This window comes from Oryza sativa, chromosome 4, assembly GCF_034140825.1.
Source record: "Oryza sativa Japonica Group chromosome 4, ASM3414082v1".
In the NCBI taxonomy this organism is placed as follows: domain Eukaryota; kingdom Viridiplantae; phylum Streptophyta; class Magnoliopsida; order Poales; family Poaceae; genus Oryza; species Oryza sativa.
This window is the reverse complement of record NC_089038.1, coordinates 22,901,642-22,924,722: the sequence shown is the minus strand read 5'-3', so window position 1 is coordinate 22,924,722 and position 23,081 is coordinate 22,901,642. Positions and strand designations below refer to the sequence as shown.

The following is a 23,081-nucleotide window of genomic DNA, read 5'->3' as shown; positions in this document are numbered from 1 at the left end:
AACTCAATATTGGGTTTGAATCAGGATCAAACCTTTTGGTCCAGATTTAAACCTAGGATTGGTTTTTTTTTATGGAATGAAGGAAGTAAGTGTCAGTTTAGACTATCCTCTATCTAATCTTTTCGTTTTGGACTAGGTATTTGTCATTTTTTTTTTGTATTTTGGACATCCTAACGCTTTTACCTAGCCATATTTAAGAGGTTGTGCTCAGATTCATTGTAGATAGGTCTAATCACATCATCGGATGTGATATTTTGGGACACAGGGAGTACTCGAGTTGAAAAGAATGAGCTCCCCGACCGTTAGGTACTGGATGTGTATGTGCAGTGTGCTGCAATCTCAAGACACGGTGAAGAGACAAATTAAAGAGTACACATCCATTCTTTTGCGTGATTATTCAATAGTTTTCAACTCTTTGTACCACCACATAAATAAGGAGGATACAAGTACAACAGTATGCTTGTCTATAGTATGAATTTGGTGTGTATCTGGACTGGACACTAATCTTCTACCCTTCACAAGTACATTTCCTTTTCGTCAACATCAGTGGATGAATGCTCGAGCGCTGTCTCCTTCTCAATCTTATCGAGGAAACGGAGCATGATTTCCAGACTCTTCTCATCTGCATAAACAATATTAAGAATGGTGTTACTTTGACAGTTTTAACACTGATATTACGGCGGAAAGAGTTCACTTCACTAATCAACTAAAGCTCACTGGTTATCAGCAATTGGATCCGAGCCACTTGAGCCATGCCAAAGTGTCCACAAATGGTGGAAAATGCTAGCTAACAAAAAGGAAGTGTCCAAAAAGGGCTACTATCCTTAATCCTACTCGTCGCCTGGGAAATCTGGAAAGAAAGGAACCAAAGTATCTTCGAGCGCAAGGAAACAGCGCCCCCCCCCCCCCCCAACCTTATGACGAAAATAAACAAAGAGGCAAGAGCCAAGTCAGACGCAAGGCGACTCGAAGAATTTCTCCCAACTTAATCATAGCGTTTATGTACAGTTATTTTCTTGCCCCTAGGAGATGTATTTTATATCTAATAAAATAGCACAATCTCGTGCTGATTCCTTAAAAAAAAAACTAAAGCTCACTGTAATGCATACGTTCTTCTGTTTCACAAGCGCACAAAGTTATAGGTTACAGAACTAGACTGCAACAGAGCAATGACAACGTTTGTTTTCCAGCTACATATTTTTGGTTTCAGCGGCCTCCAACGACGAATTTCCTCTCATGTTTCTTCTAAATTCTTTCGCATGTTTCTTCTAAAACTCTTTTAGTACTAAGCATCGATTTTGGTACACCGGTGGGCTAACCACTCCCTGAATGAACTAAATCCTACAGGACAGATGAGCTTACCAAGCCTTGGAACAGTGTGGCCCTTTGGATGACGTATGATGAATGGATCCACATATGATTCTATAAGCTTTTCGCCATGGGTTTTCAGAAAGTCAGTGTCACCTGCAAATAAGATTGAAATTCTTGCTCAGTGACCATCCATTATTCTAACCACTCGGTACTTCTCGTAATTTTCTAAAGAACAGCTGACATGAAAATGGTACTAGAACGGAACTGAGGGCTTCTAATTTAATTAACTGAATAGTAGCATGAAATTGACCCGAGCGTATTAGCACATAATTACTCGCTGAATAGGAGAGGACGTAGTCAGACCACTAAATTTATTGTTTATATATTAGCGCTCCTTCATTCACAAAATTGTTATACATAGTCTAAGTTATCAAATTGTTAAGCACTCAATTAGTATAACAGTGAAGAATTCGTTGAGCTTCTGGAAGATTTGACTGAAAAACATGATGGCATGAGAAGCGCATAGTTTTTCTTTTTATTAGAAATATAAAAGCACACTGTTGATGCGAGTTTTTTTTTATGCACGCAGCCTTAAACTAATAAACATGGGCCAATAAACATTCCAGATACGCTGGCTGTTATTTTTTTTAAAGAAAAAAGGCGGCGAAGGCACCGCCTTGGAAGCAACGGTCAACTTACAAGCTAGCAAGAAATATGCTAAAGTGGCGACAACAAACTAGAATAACATCGACGCAATCTGTTTTTGTTCCTTAGAAAAGATAGTGAAGTACCGAGGAAGTGAACCGAGGGGCATTTGATGTTATTGGCGTACGCCTTCTCGGCAACCGTCGGCGACTGAAACTTGGCGCCTCCTATGATTATGAGGTACTTGATCTTAGGAACTCTAGTCAGGGCCAACCCCTGCAGAGGAAATACAGAGTTAAATAAAAAAGCTAAACGAAGATGTAGCTGTTTTAAAGACAGCAAGAAATTAATCGAGCTGATTTCAACCCTTCAATGTTCTAGTAACAACTAAAAACAATTACAAATTGCTTACTTGTTCTTGGAGGCCCGGAAGGGCGCCAGATAGAATCGAGCCCTGGTATATTTAAATCGAAAACTTGTCACCATATATGATACGGTTGAATGAAAATTAGTCCATGAATTAATTCTTTAGACCAAAATTCAATACTACCTGAGAGAAACCCATCAGTCCATCAAAAGGCCCTTCTTTAATCATCAATTCCTCGATGTAGTTCAGGCATTCGTCGAAATTCCTGTACTCTGTAAAATTCTGTACCAAGAACAGAGGAAGACCATGAACACGAGTAGGGGGGAATCAAATTCAGATCCGCTTAGGAAAAAAAAGTCAGATCAGGTGAAAGGGCGGCGGCGGAGGGCGGACCTTGTCGAACTGGAACCACTCGTAGTAGGGCGGGTCGAAGATGCCCTCGACGTCGGACTTCCCCTCGGCGGGGAACGGCGCGTCGGCGAAGACGAGGTCGAGGCGCGCCGTGACGTCGGCGGGCCACTTCCCCACCACCTGCTTCCGCATGATCTCCCCGCTCGTCCGGAACCCGTGCAGGCACAGGAACCTCGGCCTCCGCGCCCCCTCCGCCGCCGCAGCCGGCCTCGCCCCCTCCTCCCCGCCAAGGCTCCCCATCCTTCCTTCCGCCGCGGCTCGTTGCGGGGGAGGGGGGGAGGGGAAAAGCGTAGGCTGGCCGGCGCGCGCGTGTGGGTGTGGCTGGCGCGGCGCGGGGGAATTTGTGGCGATTGTCGCGGGGGATTGGAGGACTTGGCTCGTGGCCGCGGCCGCCTCTTATACTTCGAGGCGTTGGGGGCGTGGACCGCGTGGGCTCGTGGAGGGAGGGGTGGGTGTGGGGGCCACACGTCGTTCGTCGAGGAAGCCCTGTACGCCACGGATGACGTAGCGAACGCTCACTGGCATCTGGGGCCCACGGGGGGCGTTGGTACGATGGTAGCTGGTACAGCACGTGGCCCACACGGGATCGACGTTGCTCGGTCGGTCTACAGCCGTCGGATCTCCCATCGGAGGGGGGAGATGGGCGTCTCTGTACGTTTGGCTCTGGCAGTTGAGGGCTTGAGGCCACAAGTAGCTCTACGTGCTACTACAGGACAGAGTTACCCACGTGTTTGGCCGCCATCGATGGACGTTAATGCTGCGCCACAAGTCGTTGGCCAGATCAGAAAAAGACGTGCAGGCCTAGTACTGTAGTGCTGGCTGCGGTGACTGCAGAAAAGCAGATCCGTCAGTACACAAGCCGGCAGGCCAGGCCGGCAGGGTCATCCTGCCGCTCTACGCCGACGGGCGACGACAAGACAAAGTCAACAAAACGAGGGACGAATATGATGCGGGGGCATGGTGGACCGTGGACGAGCGATTCTTCCAAGACATGAAGCCCAACCCACCAAAGGGAAGGGCCAGCCCAAACACTAGCAGTAGCAGACCGTAGGCCTTACGCCATTGGGCTGCAGCGCATTTTGGGCTTCACCTCCGCCGCTCGCAGCCTAGGGAGATCAACGTACTTTGTCTGTCTCTGCGAATGATTGGAGATGTGAGAGGGAAAGATCGCAGAAACGCCTCACTGACTCGCCGCATGCCAGCGTGCTCCTGTCTGCCGCATGGGCCAACCACCGAACCAGCCTACGCTCGCACGACGACGTACACACGGTGCGCCGGTTCAGGCGCAAGGCCGCGACACGTACAGGGCGAGCAGCGCAACGGTGATGAGTTCTCGTCTCCAATATTATTGCAGCCCATGATGAATCGATGATGCGCTGGCGGTGTACATCACTAGCGCGGGCGCGCGGCGCCGGCCGGAGACAGCCGGAGACAAGTAATGCACGCGGCCTAACCTAACCTAAGCTAGAGTGGAGAGAAGGTTAATTGGACGAACGTACGAGCAGATCACCAACTTAATTTTATCTCTCAAACACGGTATCAGATCTCCCTACTGTTACCGGAAAATGGAGGTGTGCCTTTTGTCTTTTGAGCCGTCCGGTACTCTGGAGCCTGGAGCGATTGGGAAACCTTTTTTTTTTTCCCTTATGGATTGAGAAGTGATGTACAAACTTAACTACTACTCCAGCTAGCATTGATCCAGTTATGTGTTGCGAGTAGCATTGATCCAGCTATCTAGTAGTAGATGGGTTACGGAAAAGCTCAGTTTTCTGATCGATCGGCCCTGTACTTTCATTCTCAAGAAATTAAATGATGGATGAATGCGTACTTTTCGAGCTCTAAATGTGCAATTTTTTGAAAAAAAAAAGTTTGTATAAGAATCTTTTGGAAACTGCTTTCAATTACTTTTTTAAAACTTTATAATTTTGAAAGATCTTTCTATAAGTGATTTTTTTTAATTTGTCAAATATGTGTGCATACTAGGTTTTATTTTAGGATGTACATGCTAGGTTAAGATATGAACTCGCAGTTATAATTGGTGTTAGGATAGTAAAAGATTAAAACCGTATTCTAGTTTCTTTCTTAAATAGAGAGACACTTATATTACGACCTTACATAGTTACATATTAACTCCGTTTCAGATTAAAAAACGTTTTGACTTTGGTCAAAGTTAAACTGTTTTAAATTTGACTAAGTTTGTAGAAAAAATTAATAATATTTTCAACCCAAAACAAATTTATTATGAAAATATATTCAATTATTGATTTAATGAAACTAATTTGGTATTATAAATATTAATATATTTGTCTATAAACTTAGTCAAATTTAAAGTAGTTTAACTTTGACCAAAGTCAAAACGTCTTATAATATGAAACGGAGAGAGTATATGAGAGGAACCGATTGACCGGTGATATTGTCACTCTGATACAATGCAAAATTGTAGATCGGAGAGAAGTGATCGTAATCAGTGTGACAGAGTCCTAGAGATATATGCATATCGTGTCTCAGTGTCGTCATTATATTTGAATGTTTTATACATACTTTCATATTTAGCTGTGAATGTTAAATACATGCTGATTTTGGAGCAGGTTTTATAAGGCTTTTAACTTTTTATAATATTGCATTCATTCGTTTATACTCTCGAATAGGTATTATAGCTTTTCAATCATTCAACACAAACAACCGCGTAAGAAGAGGGCTCCGACTCGATTATGGTTTCTCACAAGATCTGTACACTATTTGCCGTGCATAACGACGGATACGTGTATACAGTACACATACTGTACACATTGTAGCAACCGCAATTGGCTCTAGCAGCTGATGACCTCGGCGAGGAGCTTGTACCTCCTCACCCTGACCTTCACCCCGGTCTTCTTCCCCGCCGCTTGCATCTCCTCCTTGTTGCCGCCGTTGTTCCCCTTCGCCGCCGGCGCCGCTCTCGCGCCCGGAGCCTCCTCCCCCTCGTCGTCGTCGGCGGCAGCCTTCTGCTTCTTGACCGGCCGGCCGAGCCCGGCCGTGTCCGGCGCCCTCCTGGAAGCCGACCATCCGGCCGCCTCCTGCAGGCGCCGCTGCCGCTCTGCCTCACTGGACATCGTCGTCGGCGAAGTCTCCTGATCCGTCATCGACGACGACGGCGGCGGCGACGACGACGATGCCGTCTTCCGTCGCACCGTCGTCGGCTTATCCACCATCGCGTGGACATGGCCGGCGGCTCCGGCGGCGGCGGCGGGAGCAGGCTCCCTGACCAGGCACCAGTTGCACCGCCTGTACGCCGTCGCCCTCGGGTACAGATCGCTGCAATACCTGTGTTTCCAAGCACGCGTGTGCACAAAATCAGGTTCCGTGCAAGGTAGCTAGCCAGCAAAGCTGATCGGCGGCCCAAGAAACGCCGGCGCTCGAGCTCGCCTCGCGCGTGTGTGTAACGTACCTGTGCTGCAGCCGGACGCGGCAGAGACGGCAGCGGAACAGCTCCTCCGGCAGGCCGCGGTCGCCGCACATGCAGCACACGTCGCCGGCGCCGGCGCCGGCCCCTCCTACGACCGAATTACTACTCGGCGACGCCGACGCCATGGATCGATCGATCGATCGATGATCAGTACGCCGCCGATCGGCACGGCCTGGTGATCGATCGATCGAGCTATATAGGAAGCTAAGCTATAAGCAGTGAGGAGTCATGCTCATGCACAAGCTAGCTAGCTATCGAGATCTCGACATCTTCTGCGTCTGGTCTCTGTCGTCGTGTGGTTCGAGAGGAGGAAAACGAAACGAGATGGGCAAACTATTTATATTGACTCCGAGACTCGCAATCAGACAAGAGAGAGAGAGTTGTAATGTGAACTGTCGTGGACCGAGGAGAAGACTACTCCCTCATGAGGCCTCCTCCGTAAAAAAAAAAAACAACCACCTACAAGAAGATATGGTCCCTCCTAATATAAAAAGAGTTTTGATTGTTCAGATTCGTTTTATTAAAAGATGTCACATATGCATTTACATTAAGGTGTTGTTTGAATTCAGTGACTAAACTTTAGTCCCTGTCAAATTAGATATTTAGACACTAATTTGAAGTATTAAATATAGAATATAATCTATTTACAAAACTAATTGTATAAATAAGAGCTAATTCATGAGACATTAAGCCTAATTAATATATAATTAGCAAATGTTTACCAAGGCCGGCCCTGACTTTTTGGTGGCCCGGTGCGGAACAAAAAAAATAGACCCCCATTCACCATAAAAATACAAGATATTATTTAAAAACTCATTGTCATTAACGAAATTCACACTAATAAGTTTAAAATACAATCAAGCAGTCACGATATGCTCGATTCTCGATCGGTCTTACGTCTTTCCTCTAAGCCTATCAGGTCTGATACCATAGTATACATATTTTGGAGTCCCCTCATTTTTGGAGGCCCAGTGCGGTCGCACCATCCACACTGCCCCAGGGCCGGCCCTAATGTTTACTATAGCATCACATAGGCTAATCATGGATTAATTAGACTTAATAGATCTGTCTCGTGAATTAGTTCAGGGTTATAGAATAAGTTTTATCATTAATCTACGTTTAATACTTCTAATTAATGTGGATCCAAATATGCCCTAAGTTATTTGGGACGGATGGAGTAGCACGAAACTCGATCGCTGGATCGATCGATCGGTGATCGTGAATTGCTCCAGTTACCACGGCCGATCGATTAGACAGCGACGACGCTAACATTCTGTACGTCCTGGAGGATAGCGACGATCAATTAACATATTAGTCTAAGATGTAATTAAGGCGGTTCGGCGAGAAAGCGAGATGTTTTTATGATTACCTATCCTAATCGTGGCGCATCGGCGCTGAAATGACAGGCACGGAATGCCGGAATATCTCGCCCACGAATAAAATCTCAGGTTTACAATATAAAAATACGCCGCTGAAATCATAAACAAATTACTTCTCGCCGCAAATATTCTCGGGGCGAGTGAGTGCGGGAAGCACAATTAATCAGAGCACGCACGGGACAAGGCAGGATCAGCTCTTGGGTCTGAAAGTTTCAGGAAAAGCTTAAACATCTCTGAGAGCAAATATAATACTCCGGCTAAATACTGGGTAGAGGAGAGAAGAGAGAAGAGAGAGGAGAAGTAAGCTATAAACTTACAGTCGGCTTGAACACAAGGACCAAGAAACTCTGTGAGAGAGACAAGTGGACTCTATATTAATTGTAAAGAGCTAACTATTATATGGGTAGGCTAAGAGAAGACTAGAAATAACCTTATAGCCAATAGGTCGGCTGTATTATTAGCCTTGCTCTTAGCGCATCGGGTAGGAATTTAGTAGCTAGGACTACTTATTTATCGTTAGCCTCTATGTTGAGTGTATACTTAATTAAAAAATATGATTCGCGAATGTGTGCTAATTAATGTAGTAGTGTGTACATGTGTGTCCTACATATATTTTTATCGTTTAATCGTTCATGTAACAGCGAAAAAAGAAGTAAACATTTGTGATTGGCGCGTGCAAGCGCGTGTCTGACGATGGATGTGCCGTACAAGGAATGCCATGGGGCACACGCCAAGACTTGGCGACTTGAAGGCCCTCGTTTACTTCTTCAGGTCTTCCTTGGCCACTAAGCGACGATGCGCTTAAGACTTTTAATTGGGAGTAAGTAGCTAGCTAACCCCATCAGACGTCATCATTTCAGGCTACCGCTGCGTGAACTGTTAAGCTTTAGGGTGTGTTTCTTTGGGTGTAAAGTTTTTGGAGTATACGGATACACATTTGAAGTGTTAAATGTAGACTAATAAACAAATAAATTACAGATTCCGCCTGTAAACTGCGAGACGAATTTATTAAGCTCAATTAATCCGTCATTAGCAAATATTTACTGTAACATCACATTGTCAAATCATGACGTAATTAGGCTCAAATTAAAGATTCGTCTCGCAATTTACATGCAAACTGTGCAATTGTTTTTTCTCACATTTAATATCTCGTGTCCAAACATTTGATGTGATGTTTTTTGTCAATTTTTTTTAATTTAAATAAGGCCTTAGTAATTTCTATATGTCAAATGGTAGACGGTAGCCCGTGATATCACGCTTTGGCAAAATGGCAAGTCTATGGAATGGGTCCTTGCAAGTGCGCATTTTGTACGTGTGAGCAGAGACATGTTGACTATTATGTGCTCGTTTGCTTACGGGAGAGAGTATACAATAATCAATGGCTGTGACTTGCACTTTCCTGAGCAAATTCCTCGCAGCGATGTTAAGCAAGAATAATCATAATTGTTCGTGTGCGATAGCTATTTTTTCAGTAAAGGTGATCCTAGAGCATCTCCTAGCAGTCTAAAGAAACACACCCCAATAAACTTTGTTGGGGAGCCCCAAGCCCCCAATACCATTTTCAGCATGGTTGCGGATGTGCTTAAAGTAGATCCCAATAACCTCATCCTGCTAGTAACTCCAAAACCCACCATTCCCATGGACAAGTGCAACAAAACCCTTACCTCCCAAACCCGCCGCAAACAAGAAGACCGAGCCCATTGGAGGTGGCTGGCCGGCATCCATGGGCGGATTCAACGTGGGTGCAGGGGAGACTTGAGTCCCCCCTACACCCACCGAATCCATGGATACTCCCCCTAAGTCCCCCTTTCATTTTTTTGTCATGGTTGATAAGATAGGAGGTGCCTAAAGGTCTTTTAATAGCATTTTAGCATAGTTTAATACTGAGATAGTATGGTTTATGCCGGTGTACTCGGTATGTTGAGTCCCCCCCCAACTTTATGTTTCTGGATCCGCCCCTGCCGGCATCACCACGCCGCCACCAACGGGCATCTCACTAAGTTCTATGTTGCAGTCAGCCAGTCACCCGCGAGAAGATTGGCCCCGACCTTTAAGAGGTTCACTTACATACCATTCTTGTCCCTCAAGTCCAATTGCAATCACAACCCCAACATCGAAGGCGTTTGACGACGATGGAAGAAGACCATGGCACAACTACGCCAACCTCTCCTCTAGCCACTTGTGAAGCCCTACTACACCTTCCCTATTGCATCTCCTCTTATGTTGATGTTCATTTTCATGCCAGCTAGGGCAGCAAGGCATGACGATGACCTTGGGACATGGAGAAGATTGAGCACAATGGTCAGAGGGGAGGAGCGGCAACCGGTTGTGGGATTTGGGAAACGACAGTTAGGGAAATCTGGTCGGCAAGCTCGTAGATGCCACGAGAGGTCGGGCCACGGGGAGAGGGAGGGCCATCGAAGGATGCACCGGCAAGAGAGCTTGGATGGAGTTAGTTGGTTGGCACTGAAAAAAATGCTATTTGTGTAAGAGATTTCCCCTTTCTTTAGGGATAGGGGACTCGGGGCTGGCTTTTTTGTTGCCACCGAAAACATATTGAGACGGAGCGATAGAGGGTGTGGGCGACTGATGAAGGTCACGTCGACGAGCCAGGACGCCAGCAAGAGGGTGGTAATGGGAGAAGCTCGAGTGGATGTGCTTGTTTCTTTTTTGGAGGAGGGTGTTTGGGGAGTTAGGGATGTCAAAAGAAGCTTGAGACTCGCAAGCTGCTCGAGCTCAACTTATCCTTGGCTCGAGCTCGAGCCTATGCTAAAGCTTGTGAGCTTTGTTGAGCTAAGCTCAAGCTCGTAACGAACCTGACAATATATGATTTTAATTGTTTATATAATAAACTAGGAGATCAAAGATATCATTTTTATCCCACACAATAAAGTAGCTTGTGTTGGTATCATATATTTATCTTACTAGCATATTGTCTGTGTGTTGCAATGGGATTTTAATTAAAGAGAATTATTATTAACCCGTTATTACCAATTCTTAATTGTTGTACATATTTGTTAGTGACATGTGTACCCTTTTACGGTTTTACCCCATGCTGTTTTTTTTTCATTCCCATAAAAAGTATAGAGTTGGGGCCTATTTGACATGGCTATAGCTCCAGCTCTACCTCTCTTGAAGCTATAATCAAACCAAACAGTTTTAGCTCCACCTAAAAATGGAAGTGGAGCTAGCGGAAGCGCTCTCACAAAATGAATTAGAAATGTGGACCTATGTTTAGATTGCTTCACAACTCCACTATAGACCCAATTCCTGGAATTAAATTTGGAAGTTGAAACTCTACCAGATGAGTTCTTGGTATAAGTAATTGACATGTGGGGCATTGGGGCTCTTACCTTTTTTCTCTTAAAACAGCTAGGAGTTGGTGATGAGGTGGTGGAAGGCCCAACACCACCACCATTCCCTTTTAGTGGGTGTTTAGATCCAGGGGTATAAAGTTTTGGCGTGTCACATCGGATATTATATAGCCCTTATAGGGTATCGCAGGGGGTGTTCGGGCACTAATAAAAAAACTAATTACAGAATCCATCAGTAAACCGCAAGATAAATTTATCAAGCCTAATTAATCCATCATTAGCAAATGTTTACTATAGCACCGCATTGTCAAATCATGGAGTAGTTAGGTTTGAAAGATTCGTCTCTCAAATTAGTCGCAATATGTGCAATTAGTAATTTTTTTAGCCTATATTTAATACTTCATACAGGTGTTCAAATGTTCGATGTGACAGGGTGTAAAATTTTAGGGTGAGATATAAACAGGTCCTTATAAGGAGAGTATAGATTCTTTTATTAATTTGATGAACTAAAATTAATTATTTTTCAAGGGGATTATTCTCATAACATTCATATTTCTACTTATAAGTAGGGGTGAAAACGGTATGGAAATTTTTGAGATTTCCAGCTATCGTTTCCAGTTTACAGCGACCATTTTAGTTGGTACTAATAACCGACAGTGGTGGAAATGGAAACGGTAATATCTTATGGAAATGGTAGCGGAAATGAGATAGAGGTTTTTTCGACCGTTTTGTTGATAACTGTATTTATATGGTAATTTCCGTCAAAATTCCGAAAAATTTCCAAAAGTTCTCCAGCGGTTCAACCTGCCCAACCCATTGAAAGCCCATGAATGAAGGAAGTCTGGTAGGCTTGCCACCCATAAAAAAGGGGAAGTGACCATGAAAAATGTTGTTAACCTATGACTGGCATGTGGATTTTGCTGAAATTTGGTCTCCTCGACTAATCGATGTTGAAGTATTGTTGAACTTTGTTTATATTGTTTATCAAACTTATTATCATATCATTAATCATCATATAACAGTGTTATGTGGAGTGTGATGATGCAAGAATAAAGTTAAAAATTCATTTACGTGCATAGTTAAATGTGTGCTATGCCACACTCCGCTAATTCCGACATGAATTTCGACTTCCGACCAATATCGATATATTCCGTTCCGACGGTCCCGTTTCCGATATACCGATATCGTTACCGTTTCCGGGTCTACCGTTCCGATTCCGTTTTCAAGAAAAATATATAAAAATAAAAATGGTATAGGGTTTTCCCGACCGTTTTCATCCCTACATATAAGCCAAGCTCGAGCTTGATCAAGCTCAAACCGAGCATGAGCATGTCTAGAAGCTTCAAGGTTACATAGGCTTGGCTCGAGCCTAGGCGAGCGAGCCCGCTCGCTGACAGCCCTAATATGGTTGTATTTTTGTGACCACAAAAAATATTTCCGGATTGGGAGGTTATCAGGGATCCGCTGGAGCACCCTAAACCCAATAATGTTGACTTTTTTGTTACTTGAGGTGCGATTGGGGATCTGCTGGATTTTTATCGATGGTAACTGGTAAGCCAAAGCTGATCTCAAGGCGATCCCTACGGTCATAAATATTTAAGATTTGGGAAACTATTCAGCTAAACTTTGACCATCAACTTATTTGGGAGTAATAAGTTTATGATATTGTGATAGTACTACTACTTCTCAAGGCACACACACTACTTTTTCATGCTATTACACATTTACACCAAGCATTAATTGAAGGATTATTGATGGCCAAAGTGTAGAAAATCTAATCAAATCTTGGCTTTCAGTGTCAGATATTTTTAACTGGAGGCAGGCAGGGAACCATCCCGAACAAATAACCAGATATAATAATAGTTATGAAAGCAAAACAAAAAACGATATAAAGGCCGCATATAAGCAAACCATCTCCATCTTCAAGGCCAACGGTAGTAACAGGCAAATTACTTCGCACAACGGGGACACACAAACAATAGTTTAATTTATTAGCAAGTCAAAATTTCTTGAAAGAATACCATCGACTCACTTGTGTCTACAAGCCTTGAGTTATACTTCTTGCAACACAGACAACACTACAGATACCATACATTCATTTTACCTGTTTCACTCGCTTTTAGGACGTTCTATAACCTCACATCTGGCGCTACCATGCTGACCGGACCAAAACCTTGTTTTCCATTGGAGGGAATGGAATGAAGCTCTCTCTCTCTCTCTCTTCTCTAGCTCACTAGCTGCTGACTGCCATAGACAGGGTAGGCTCCATATGCAGCAGCATACATGTTAGGGTGCGGGACGGGGGAGGCATAACCGTATCCACCGTAGAATGGCGTCCCATAGTACATATTGTTTCTTCGGCTGCCAGAATCAGCCCTAGACTGGAAATAGAACAGCAAATGAGTGATATGGATGGGAGAATGACTAAATTCAACAAAAAACATAGTTCTGTCCACTTCCATAGCGGGGGAACATAATTTAGCATTACATATGACGAACATTTATACTGATGTTATCGACAATTGCATGAAATTATTAGATTTTGTGCAGAAAAAAGAACTCATGGTGACCTAGTTTAAAGCCTGAATCATTCAGAGTTCACTATATTCTGGACACTCCCAAAAGCCCCAGAAATAGCATCGCTAAAATACTAAAGGCCTCTCAGGCCATGAACTTTTAGCTAGCTATAAAATCATATAACTAACGTGTTGAGACTAAGCACTGGTCCAAAATGATGTACTGCAGCTGGGCTATGGGGGTGTATTAAGCATTGATTAATTGGTAACTCTCCCACACAATAGGTACAGTTGGGCCTAAGCCAGGCTTCGTGTCTGGAGTAAACTTGAATAAATGAGGCATGGGCCAGATAAAGGTGTACAATGAAAGTTATTATTTGATTGCACACTAGAAATAGCTAGCAGACCTAAGCACACCAGAAATAGGTAGCTCTCCCACACAATAGGTACAGTTGGGCCTAAGCCAGGCCTGGTGTCTGGAGTAAACTTGAATAAATGAGGCATGGGCCAGATAAAGGTCCACAATGAAAGTTATTTGATTGCACGCTAGAAATAGCTAGTAGACCTAAGCACACTAGAAATAGGTAGCTCTCCCACACAATAGGTAAAGTTGGGCCTCAGCCAGGCCTGGTGTCTGGAGTAAACTTGAATAAATGAGGCATGGCCCAGATAAAGGTGCACAATGAAAGTTATTTGATTGCACACTAGAAATAGCTAGCAGACTTTAAGGTTGGAGTCTTGTCTAAATAATACTAGGATACTGGACAATGAGGAAGCACTGAAGCAGGAGTGCGTCACGTCCCAAATGAGTAAGCCAACACTCAGTTAGTCATAAAGCAACTAGATCTAGACGGTTGACGAAGAAGTATTGAAGCAGGAATGCACACCATATGACATGGGTAAGCAAGCTCTCGTTTAGTCATAAAGCAACTAGATCACACTACAAAATAGCTTTTTCACAGGAAAGATCAAATCACATGACAAATTATCTTGCCCAGGCCAGTTGTTTACTTGGACTGAAAATTTCAAATACAACATTTGTGCCACACTGCAACTGGTTTACTGATCCAATAGCAAAGATAATATAAAACAGAAAATAGCGATGTGAAGCATGGACGAACCTGTTTATGTGATGGGCTGCGGCCCCATGAAAGGCGAACTGCCTGCTTTCCAATGACTGATCCATTCAATCCTTGCAGTGCTTCTTCCGCATCAGTTCTAAAGACATAGTTGCAAGACTTAAATACCATCTCCAGCATGTCATATAAAACTAAGTAGCCAAATAAGAACAGCCTCAGATACATACCTGCTGACGAATTGAACAAAGCCACATTGCTTCCCTAGAGGAATTTTTACAGAGGCAACATCACCATATTTGGCAAATGCCTTCCTCAGCTCATCTTCGCTGACATTTGGATCGAGCCCACCAACATATACCTAAAGGAGATCAACAACTACATATTAGAAATTATCAGGCAACAGGGTGACAAACACCGTGGAAAACCAGTAGTACCACACACCGTTCTGTTAGTAGAATCGCCATCTGAATGCCCAGGTGTTGAGGAGCCAGAATCACCTGAAGATAATAGTGAAGCTGGGTAAACAAATGATTAAACCAAACTGATTCCATACAACACTAAAACAAATGTATAGCACCCTACACAAAAGCAAGATACATAAGTACGTCATACATAATATGCTCTGGGAACATTAACTAAACTTTATTCAATCTAGTGCTGTGAAGCAATGATTATGAAGATAGGAACCTATAGTAAGTAATTCAAGGGGCAGTTAGAGAAGCTGAAGCCACCAAATATTAGAAACACTAGCCACGAGATGGGATCCCCATGAAGAGGATCTTGCTTGGCAGGTACAATTCTTTAATTTCTCATCTTGCAACTTGCAAGTGGTCTTCAAGGCATGGGTCCAGATAAATAACAGGACAAATTCGTTATTTATTAGAACTTCACTATGTGTTCCAAAAAAATAGTTGGGGGTAATAGATGTATAATTAAGCAACATTAGGAGGGTACAAGGTGAAAAAACAATTCAGACCTTCCAAAATTTTTAGTGATACTTAATAATCTGACAAAAAATAGCTCAAATTGAGTACAAGCCAAACTACTAATAACATAAAACATCAGACGGTCCATGGACAAAATAGGAGTTGCAATATCAAAGTGCTAAAAAAATCAGGAAATAGGAGACATACCTGAAGACCTTCTGGGAGTTGCAGGTCCAATACGAATTGGCCTAGTAGAGCAATACGCACCATTCATTTCAGTCATTGCATGGGATTTGTCATTGTCATCTCCAAATCTAACAAACCCATAGCCCCTAGAACGGCCTGTGTTTGCATCAATAATAACTTTAGCTCCTTTCACAGAGCGGTACTTATTAGCAAAAAGCTCCATCAACATTTCATCAGTAACATCAGCAGCTAGATCACCAACGAAAATTGAGTAGTCAGAAGCAACTTCAGATCGCTTTTCACCCATGCTATATGAAGCCCAGTTTAACTTGAAAGGTCGATCAGTGTTAGGCATCACATGACCAGTAAAATTCTGAAGAGCCTTCTCTGCCGATCCGTGAGAGTAGAACTCTACAAAACCATATCCCTCGGATTGTCCAGTTTGTCTATTGCGGATAACTTTTATCGTCACTACCTATAAAAAAGGGGTGTCGAAAGGCAAGGAAGTTAGCAGTCAAGGAATAGCACAGATACACACTAGCATCGAAAATAAGAAGTTGACGAACTGATCAGTGGTAATCCTTAGTTCTGTAATTGAATAAACCTAACAACCACAGATGTTGGTATTTCAAATACAGAATAAACAGATCCCTGCAACAAGTACAGAAACAAGAATTACAGTCCATTTTGTGTCTTTGTTCATTAACCCTGTCCCTGACCGCATCAGTTTCCATCACAATAATCCTCTTAACAGGCATCATTTTTCTTCCTGTCAACATCGATGGACACAGTCCCAAAAAATACAGCAAAATAGCTAATGCTGTCATTATGGCTTCCTTTCCCTCCTCTAACTGTTCATTACTAATTATGTAACCACCAAAGTACAACAGCTAGCTTGACTTATTCAAAATGTTTACTAAATCATCACACGTCAGGACCAGTTCCTCCAAACTACTCATCAAATTGGACATGTACATAAATCCCAGCACAAAGTCGGCACCTTTGGCAGCTCGAAAGTACCAATTCTACAGAAAGGGTGCCCCATTTCCAGTTTCATATAAAATAACAACTCAACCAAATAAAGGAACATGCTTTCAAGTTACTCGGCAGTAACAAAACGAATCAATAGACATAAATCACTAGACCAACAAAAGCATTACGTCATATTGCATTGAATGGCCTCGAAGTAGGTGCCTCGAGCAAACCTCAAAGCTAATTCTACAAATATTTTGTACCTTTATTCGCGTAGAGCGACAAATAAACGCAAAAGTATGCTTTTGCGACAATTTGAGAACACTAACAGGCGAACTAACCCATGGAAATGGCACGAATCTAATCGTATCAGTGAGATCTAGTACGGAAAGCCCGGATCGGGGAGTGAAGGCAAACCTCGCCGCTGGGTCCGAAACAGCTGTGGAGGTAGTTCTCGTCCATCCAATACTGGAGGTCGCCAACCCAGATCGTCTTGTTCTCCTCGCACCCGTTCCCGCCGGATCCGGCGGGGGCGGGCGGGGTCGGCGTGCGCCGCCCGGCCGCCGCGGCGGGGGGCGGCCCCGCCGCGAAGTGCTTGGCGTACTGCGGCGGCGGGGGCGGCGGAGCGGCCACCATGGGCGGCGGCGGAGGCGGGTAAGGCAGGACGACCCACCGCGCCTGCGCCATGGGGTGGTGCGGGTGCGGGTGCGCGTGCGGGTGCGGGTGGGCGTGAGGGTGAGGGTGGTGAGGCGGCACGGCCGCCTGGGAGGAGTCGGTGGTGGTGGTGGTCGCCGCCATCTGCATCGCCGCCGCCGCCGCCGCCGCCGCCGCCGAGGAGGAGAATGGTAGCTTGGCTCGCGAGGGTGGAGGGCGGAAAAGAGAGGGAGCTCGTGGGTGGGGGTGAGGTTTGGATATATAGTGGGTTAGCGACGGATCCTAGCCGTTGGATCGAGGAGTTAGGCGCGATCTCGGCCGTCCGATGACGAGGCGTAGGGATGACGTGTAGGGTCGGCGTTGGGATCCCCTCTGTTCACGGAGCGTGGTCTGAGCGCACGCACCAGCTGGGTTCTTTTAAGGACAAAACTAACCAGTTAAAGACACTATGCATCTGGGGTTTTATTACTATCCGGGTTAAATAGTAATTCAGCTCGCAACCACGGTAGATCTAGACTCTAGTAGGCCAGTAAGACTGAATATGATACAAAATACTAGTCCTAACTTTTTCTGTGTGTAGCCGAATCCAATTAATTCCACTGTTGATGTTTGTAAGCTAAAAGATTGCTATTGATATTTCTACGGCGCATCTTACTCTTTCTAATTTTGAAGTAAGATAAAGCTAGTTACCTTATTTAGCATTGCTATTTTTAGCTTGACATTTTTTTGTGAGCCAATTGAAATATAAATGGAGCACTAGTTAACTGCACAACTTAATTAGCACGCTTAAATTTACTCTTCTCGCTCGATCGATCGTTTGCCCTACTCGACCCAACCCCAGGTGCAGGAGACGATGCAATTAGATAGGAAAAGGCACAGGTGATTGAGGGGGCCATGACAGATTGACAGCCCACCCCAAGCCGGATTAGCAAACGTGATCGTTTGCCTTTTCCATTCATGTTTGCTTGACTTTTATGCAAAGGCTTTCGCCATTGGCGAATTCGCACTTCTCATGCTTCTCCTGCCGATCGATCGAGCCATCGAGAGGAGAGACCTTTTCCGTTCCCAGGGCCCTGGACCAAAAGCAAGCGAAGCGATCTTTTCTTTTCTCCTCTGTCCACCAACCGAGCATGCACCGGAGCACGTCGACCCAGCAACAACCTCGGAATCTAACCACGCACGGGCTAAGTAGTAGCTTAGCGGTACGAAGTCGTGATCCGAACCATGTTTGTGTCAGTCTACCACTTGTGTCCGCGACGAGTTGACCGGGCGGTAGAAGATGGGATTCACGTAGGGAGCGCGGATTTTGAGGTTTGAGTAGTACTCGTATACTGTGCTACGTAGTACTACTTGTGGTTTTTATCGCGGGGATCGAGACCTGTGGCTCTCGGGTTAGGTCAGAGCTTTTGCCTCATCGGCTCGGCTGCCTCGTTTGCATCGAAGCTTCCGGTTTGCTGTTGCGTGTGGCTTTGGCCGCGGCCGACACATCCACGCAGCTCCTGCCTCCAGCCGCCCGCAGCGGAGCGTGTCGCGACTCGCGACCGAGCAGCACCCGTGGTCGGATGCCGTTGTTTCGGCCCTTTTCGTGTTGGATTCCGATTCGGTGCAAAGGCCTCAAATAGACGTTATGGGCCCAGTTAAGACAGGCCGCAAGCCCCGCCGATCCGAAACTGGGGGCCCACAGTGACCGAATGCACGCAACACAACACAAGCACAACAAAAGCACATGTGAAGTGACCGAATTCAACGCCCAACCACACGATCCGGTTCCATCGTTTTTCTTGTCAAGCGCCACGGCGCGCAAACACAGACGACACCGTCCTTCAGTGCTACTCTCGGTGTGTCGCACTCGCATGGTATAAGTGATCGATCATTTGGCGCTAATGAACGCGGCGATCCTCCGGAGAAGCTCGTCGGCCTTCTCGTGGCCCGGCTCGAACAGGTAGAACACGTGCCCGACGCCCTCCGACTCGAGCAGCTCCACCGCCGCCGCCTCGCCACCCCTCGCCCGCACCACCGCCTCCGCGTACGCGCGGCCGCGCCACCGCAGCGTGTCTCCCTCGGCCACGCACACCATCACCTTCTCGCACGCCAGGTTCTCTAGCCCCGGCGCCCCCGCCGCGGTCGGGTTCATCCTTGGGTCGTCCGCGCCGTCCGCCGCGTCGGGGCACACGAACTCCCACAGCCCCTTCTGCTCCCCCGCCGCCGCCTCGCCGCCGATGGGCTCCTTGCCCCAGAACCACGGGTGGATCAGCACGATGCCCTTTAGGCGATGCGGGGGGTGTTGGCTGGTCAGGCCGTGGCGCATGGCGAGGTGGTGGCAGATGTTGCCGCCGGCACTGTCCCCCGCGAGGAAGACGCGGGAGAGGTCGCCGTGCACGGCGAGCCACGGGTCGGCGGCGGAGAGCACCCAGGCGAGCGCGGCGGCGGAGTCCTCGTACGCGGCCGGGAGCGGGTGCTCCGGGGCGAGGCGGTAGTCGACGGAGACGGCGACGGCGGGGCAGGCGGCGGCGAGGTCATTGAGGCAGCGGTGGTACGCGGGCGACGCGGCCGACCCGATCACGAACCCTCCTCCGTGGAAGTAGACCACCACGGGGAGCCTCTCGCCCCCCGCAACGGCGGCGCAGGGCGGCGGGAGGTAGAGCCGCACGAAGGAAGCGGCGGAGAGGCGCACGTCCCTGGACGCCACGCCCGTGGCGGCGTCCGTGCCGGGCGGGACGGGCGGCGTGGCGAGGGGGCGCTCGAGCCGCCCGCTCTTGTACACCACGATGAGCGGGCGGAAGTCGAGCACGACATCGTCGTCGTCGCCGGCGTCTGACGACATTGTACGCTGCTGGAGAGTGTGACGGCGCGTGAGCTACTGAGCTGGATATTTGTAGCGTGGATTTGCAACGAGCTCGCTGCTCGTGCGTGAGACGTGTGTCGGACTCGGGCCGTTGGTGTGTAGGTGAGACATGAGTTTTGTCACACGTTTGGTTGGGTGGTTGGGCGGCACGGCAAGTGGTTTTAGTGGTGGGTGGGTGCGTCCGCCGTCCGAGTCACGGTGAGTTTCGCGTGCGTGCCTGGTGGGCCGTCAATAGCCGGCCTGCGATCAGCATACGGGCCGACTTGCGAGCGAGTGTACGCTCCTGTGCGGCTGCAGTGAGGGAATAAGTTCACTTTGGATCCCTATATTTGTCGCCCAGTCTGATTTTTGTCCCTTGACCGTAAAACCGGGTACGAACTGAACTGTCCCTCATCTTACAAAAACCAGACAACCGAGATCCCTCGGTGGTTTTGAAAGCGGTTTTGGCTAACGTGGCGCCTACATGGCTTGTTTGACTATTTCTCTGTAATAAGTGGCATTGACGTGACGCTTACGTGGCAATTATATATCGAAAAAATAATAAAAATCATGGGCCCACATGTCAGCCGCACAGAAAATAATTAATCTAAAAATGGTGGGGCCCACATATCTGCTAAAAAATAAGGTGGGGCCCAGTGGGCCCCACATGTCATCCCCCTCTCCCCACTCAGTTCTGCCTCTTCTTCCTCATCACGGCGAGCTCGTAGCCCGCTTCGGCCGCTGCCCATCTTGCTCCGCGGGCCGGCCGCTGCTCAACCTCCTCCTATCGGCTCCGCGCGCCGCCGCCCGCTCCGCTCCTCCTATCGTCTTTGCGCCCCGCCGCCTGCTCGGCTCCACCGGCCTGCAAGCAAAATTAGTTAGCGGTTAATTACATCGAGATCTTAGCATCCTCTTCCTGCTGGCATTTTGCTGACTTTCTTGGTGCTTGTCGCATGTCAACGAACTCAAAACGGGGGCGCAGCTCGCGGCGAGGCGGCAGCCTGTGTCGATGACCACGGAACTACACAGGAGGGAGGCCATAGGGACGCGCGGCTAGCTGCTAGCAGCGGAGCAGCACAACGGCATGGACGCCGCCGCCGGCGACGACGCGTCGCCCTTGCCGCTTTCGGCTGCGAGCTCGAGCTTGCGCGCCTTGATGCTGGTCGACGTGCTGGACGCCCTCTCCTCTATCTATCCTTTTCTTTTCTTTTGCATTCCTTTTCTTCGTTTGCTTGTACTGCATCCGGTGTGCGTGCAGCGGACAGGGCGACCGACGCAAGCGCCGCGCCGGCGGAGAGGGCGGCCGACGGGAGCTCCGCGAGGAAGGAGGTGAGCTCGTCGGGCCGGCCGATGGGAGAGGAGCGGCGACGTGCGTCGGCCGGCAGGAAGGAGGGAGAGGAGCGGCGGTGCCCGAGGGTCGGCGACCGGCGGGAGGGCGGGAGAGGAGCGGCGGCGCGCGGAACCGGTGGGAGGGAGCGGCGCGCGGCGGCCGGTGGGAGAGAATCAGCGGTGCACGCCCGGCCAGAGTCTTCCGCTGCGCCACCCACGTCTCCCCGTCGGAGTTGAAGATCCCGTTGCCGAGGAGGTCCCCGAAGGCCCGAACACGCCAGGACTCAGCTTCGGTGACTTAGGGTGTGTTTGAGGAGGAGGGGATTGAGGATATTGGGAAGATACGCAAAACGAGGTGAGTTATTAGCTCATGATTAATTGATTATTAACTATTTTAAATTTCAAAAATAGATTAATGTGATTTTTTAAAAGAACTTTCCTATAGAAAGTTTTTGCAAAAAACACTAGTTTAGGAAGCGTGCACGCGGAAAACGATGTGCTTTCTTCCTCAAACTCACTGGAACGAACGCTGCCTTAGTATAGGCAAGTCACAGGATGACATTGCGTGCATCTCAGCCGTTCAAAACGAATCGAATGGCTGCTTTACTTGGGCCCGCATGCAGGCAAAACAATTGCCGTTTAAGCCTAACAGGAGGCCACGCAGCCTGAGACGGCATCGCTCCAGTCCAAATCCGCGTCCGCCAGCGCAGCCGCGCTTCGCCTCGCCGGTCGCTCTCGTCCGGCTGGGAGGCGCGCCGCCGCGAGTGGGGAGGCACCAGCACCGCCGCCGCAACCGGAGAGGCGCCAGGCCGCCCTGCCCTGCCGCCGCGACCGGGGGCGCGTGGAGGCGGCCGGCCGCCAAGACTGATGGCGCGCTGATGCAGGCGGGCGAGGCCCCAGCCCGAGCCCAGCGCGTGGAGGAGGCCGCGGTGCTCCTGCCGGCCGTCGGGAACACGCTCCGCCCGCGCCGGACCTCCAATTTTGGCGGCCTCGACTTGTTGATGGAGTTCAGCTTCCGAGCCCGCACCGGTCGGCCGCCCACTTCGTCGCCGGCGAATAGGGATATATGAGAACCTGGTTGCAAATGTCTAATTTGGTATATGATTGGTTGCTGCTGCTTGGTGAAGCATTGAGTTGCCTGAATTTGAGGACATGCCACCATCAACAGGAAGAAGTTGATATCCTGTATGATTGCAAATTAGAATTATGCTGGCACATTAACTTGTATGATCCTTGATTGAGTAACAACTGAAGACTGCTAGAATACACGTTGAATTATTTGCTTATCATTTCAGTAACTGCAGAACTGTAGATTGTATGACCTCAGAACACTGCAAAAAAATGGGTGTTTATGATGTTTTTTATGACTGCACAAAACAGGTGTTTATTGATCATATCATAACATCGGGCATTCGGCTACATATCTGACCAAATACAGATAATCTTCTAACAAACTGAAATGCAGAACAAACAGATACTGTAGCAGAGCAATGTCTGGAGATCAGTGTAGAACAATGGAAATGCAGAACTACAGGAAAACTGTCGGGCTGGGCGGCCGTCCGCCTGCACCACCGCGCCGTCAGGCCTGGCAGCCGGCCGCCTCCACGTGCCCCCGGTCGCGGCGGCAGGACAGGGCCTCGGCGGCCTAGCGCCTCTCCACAGGTCGCGGCAGGGCAGGGCATGGAGTTGGCCTCGCGCGGCGGCCGCCAGTCCCCTCCCCACT

General features: G+C 47.7%; 4 protein-coding genes and 1 long non-coding RNA gene across 5 annotated transcripts; 1 reads left to right on the top strand and 4 right to left on the bottom strand.

Moving 5' to 3' along the window:
• Positions 1-355: 355 nt before the first annotated feature.
• Positions 356-3,099, bottom strand: LOC4335994 (uncharacterized). Its single transcript, XM_015780768.3, has 6 exons — positions 2,717-3,099; positions 2,507-2,605; positions 2,369-2,410; positions 2,103-2,232; positions 1,363-1,464; positions 356-622 (listed from the first exon to the last, which is right to left on the bottom strand). Exons 1-6 carry the CDS (start codon positions 2,972-2,974, stop codon positions 516-518), a joined length of 738 nt encoding a protein of 245 aa, XP_015636254.1. The 5' UTR covers positions 2,975-3,099; the 3' UTR covers positions 356-515.
• A 2,322-nt stretch (positions 3,100-5,421) lies between these two features.
• On the bottom strand, positions 5,422-6,481 carry LOC4335993 (uncharacterized). The gene is made up of 2 exons (XM_015779089.3): positions 6,162-6,481; positions 5,422-6,037 (listed from the first exon to the last, which is right to left on the bottom strand). The coding sequence occupies exons 1-2, from the start codon at positions 6,302-6,304 to the stop codon at positions 5,545-5,547; spliced, it is 636 nt and encodes a 211-aa protein (XP_015634575.1). The 5' UTR covers positions 6,305-6,481; the 3' UTR covers positions 5,422-5,544.
• A 6,357-nt stretch (positions 6,482-12,838) lies between these two features.
• On the bottom strand, positions 12,839-17,434 carry LOC4335992 (polyadenylate-binding protein RBP47-like). Its single transcript, XM_066309601.1, has 6 exons — positions 16,969-17,434; positions 15,601-16,054; positions 14,909-14,964; positions 14,695-14,825; positions 14,510-14,606; positions 12,839-13,253 (listed from the first exon to the last, which is right to left on the bottom strand). Exons 1-6 carry the CDS (start codon positions 17,353-17,355, stop codon positions 13,098-13,100), a joined length of 1,281 nt encoding a protein of 426 aa, XP_066165698.1. The 5' UTR covers positions 17,356-17,434; the 3' UTR covers positions 12,839-13,097.
• A 1,505-nt stretch (positions 17,435-18,939) lies between these two features.
• Positions 18,940-20,370, bottom strand: LOC4335991 (probable carboxylesterase 2). Its single transcript, XM_015778937.3, has one exon. The coding sequence runs from the start codon at positions 20,027-20,029 to the stop codon at positions 19,076-19,078; it is 954 nt and encodes a 317-aa protein (XP_015634423.1). The 5' UTR covers positions 20,030-20,370; the 3' UTR covers positions 18,940-19,075.
• A 978-nt stretch (positions 20,371-21,348) lies between these two features.
• LOC136356411 (uncharacterized) lies at positions 21,349-22,706 on the top strand. The gene is made up of 2 exons (XR_010741197.1): positions 21,349-21,713; positions 21,982-22,706. It is a non-coding gene; the product is annotated as an uncharacterized lncRNA (long non-coding RNA).
• The last annotated feature ends 375 nt before the right edge of the window (positions 22,707-23,081 follow it).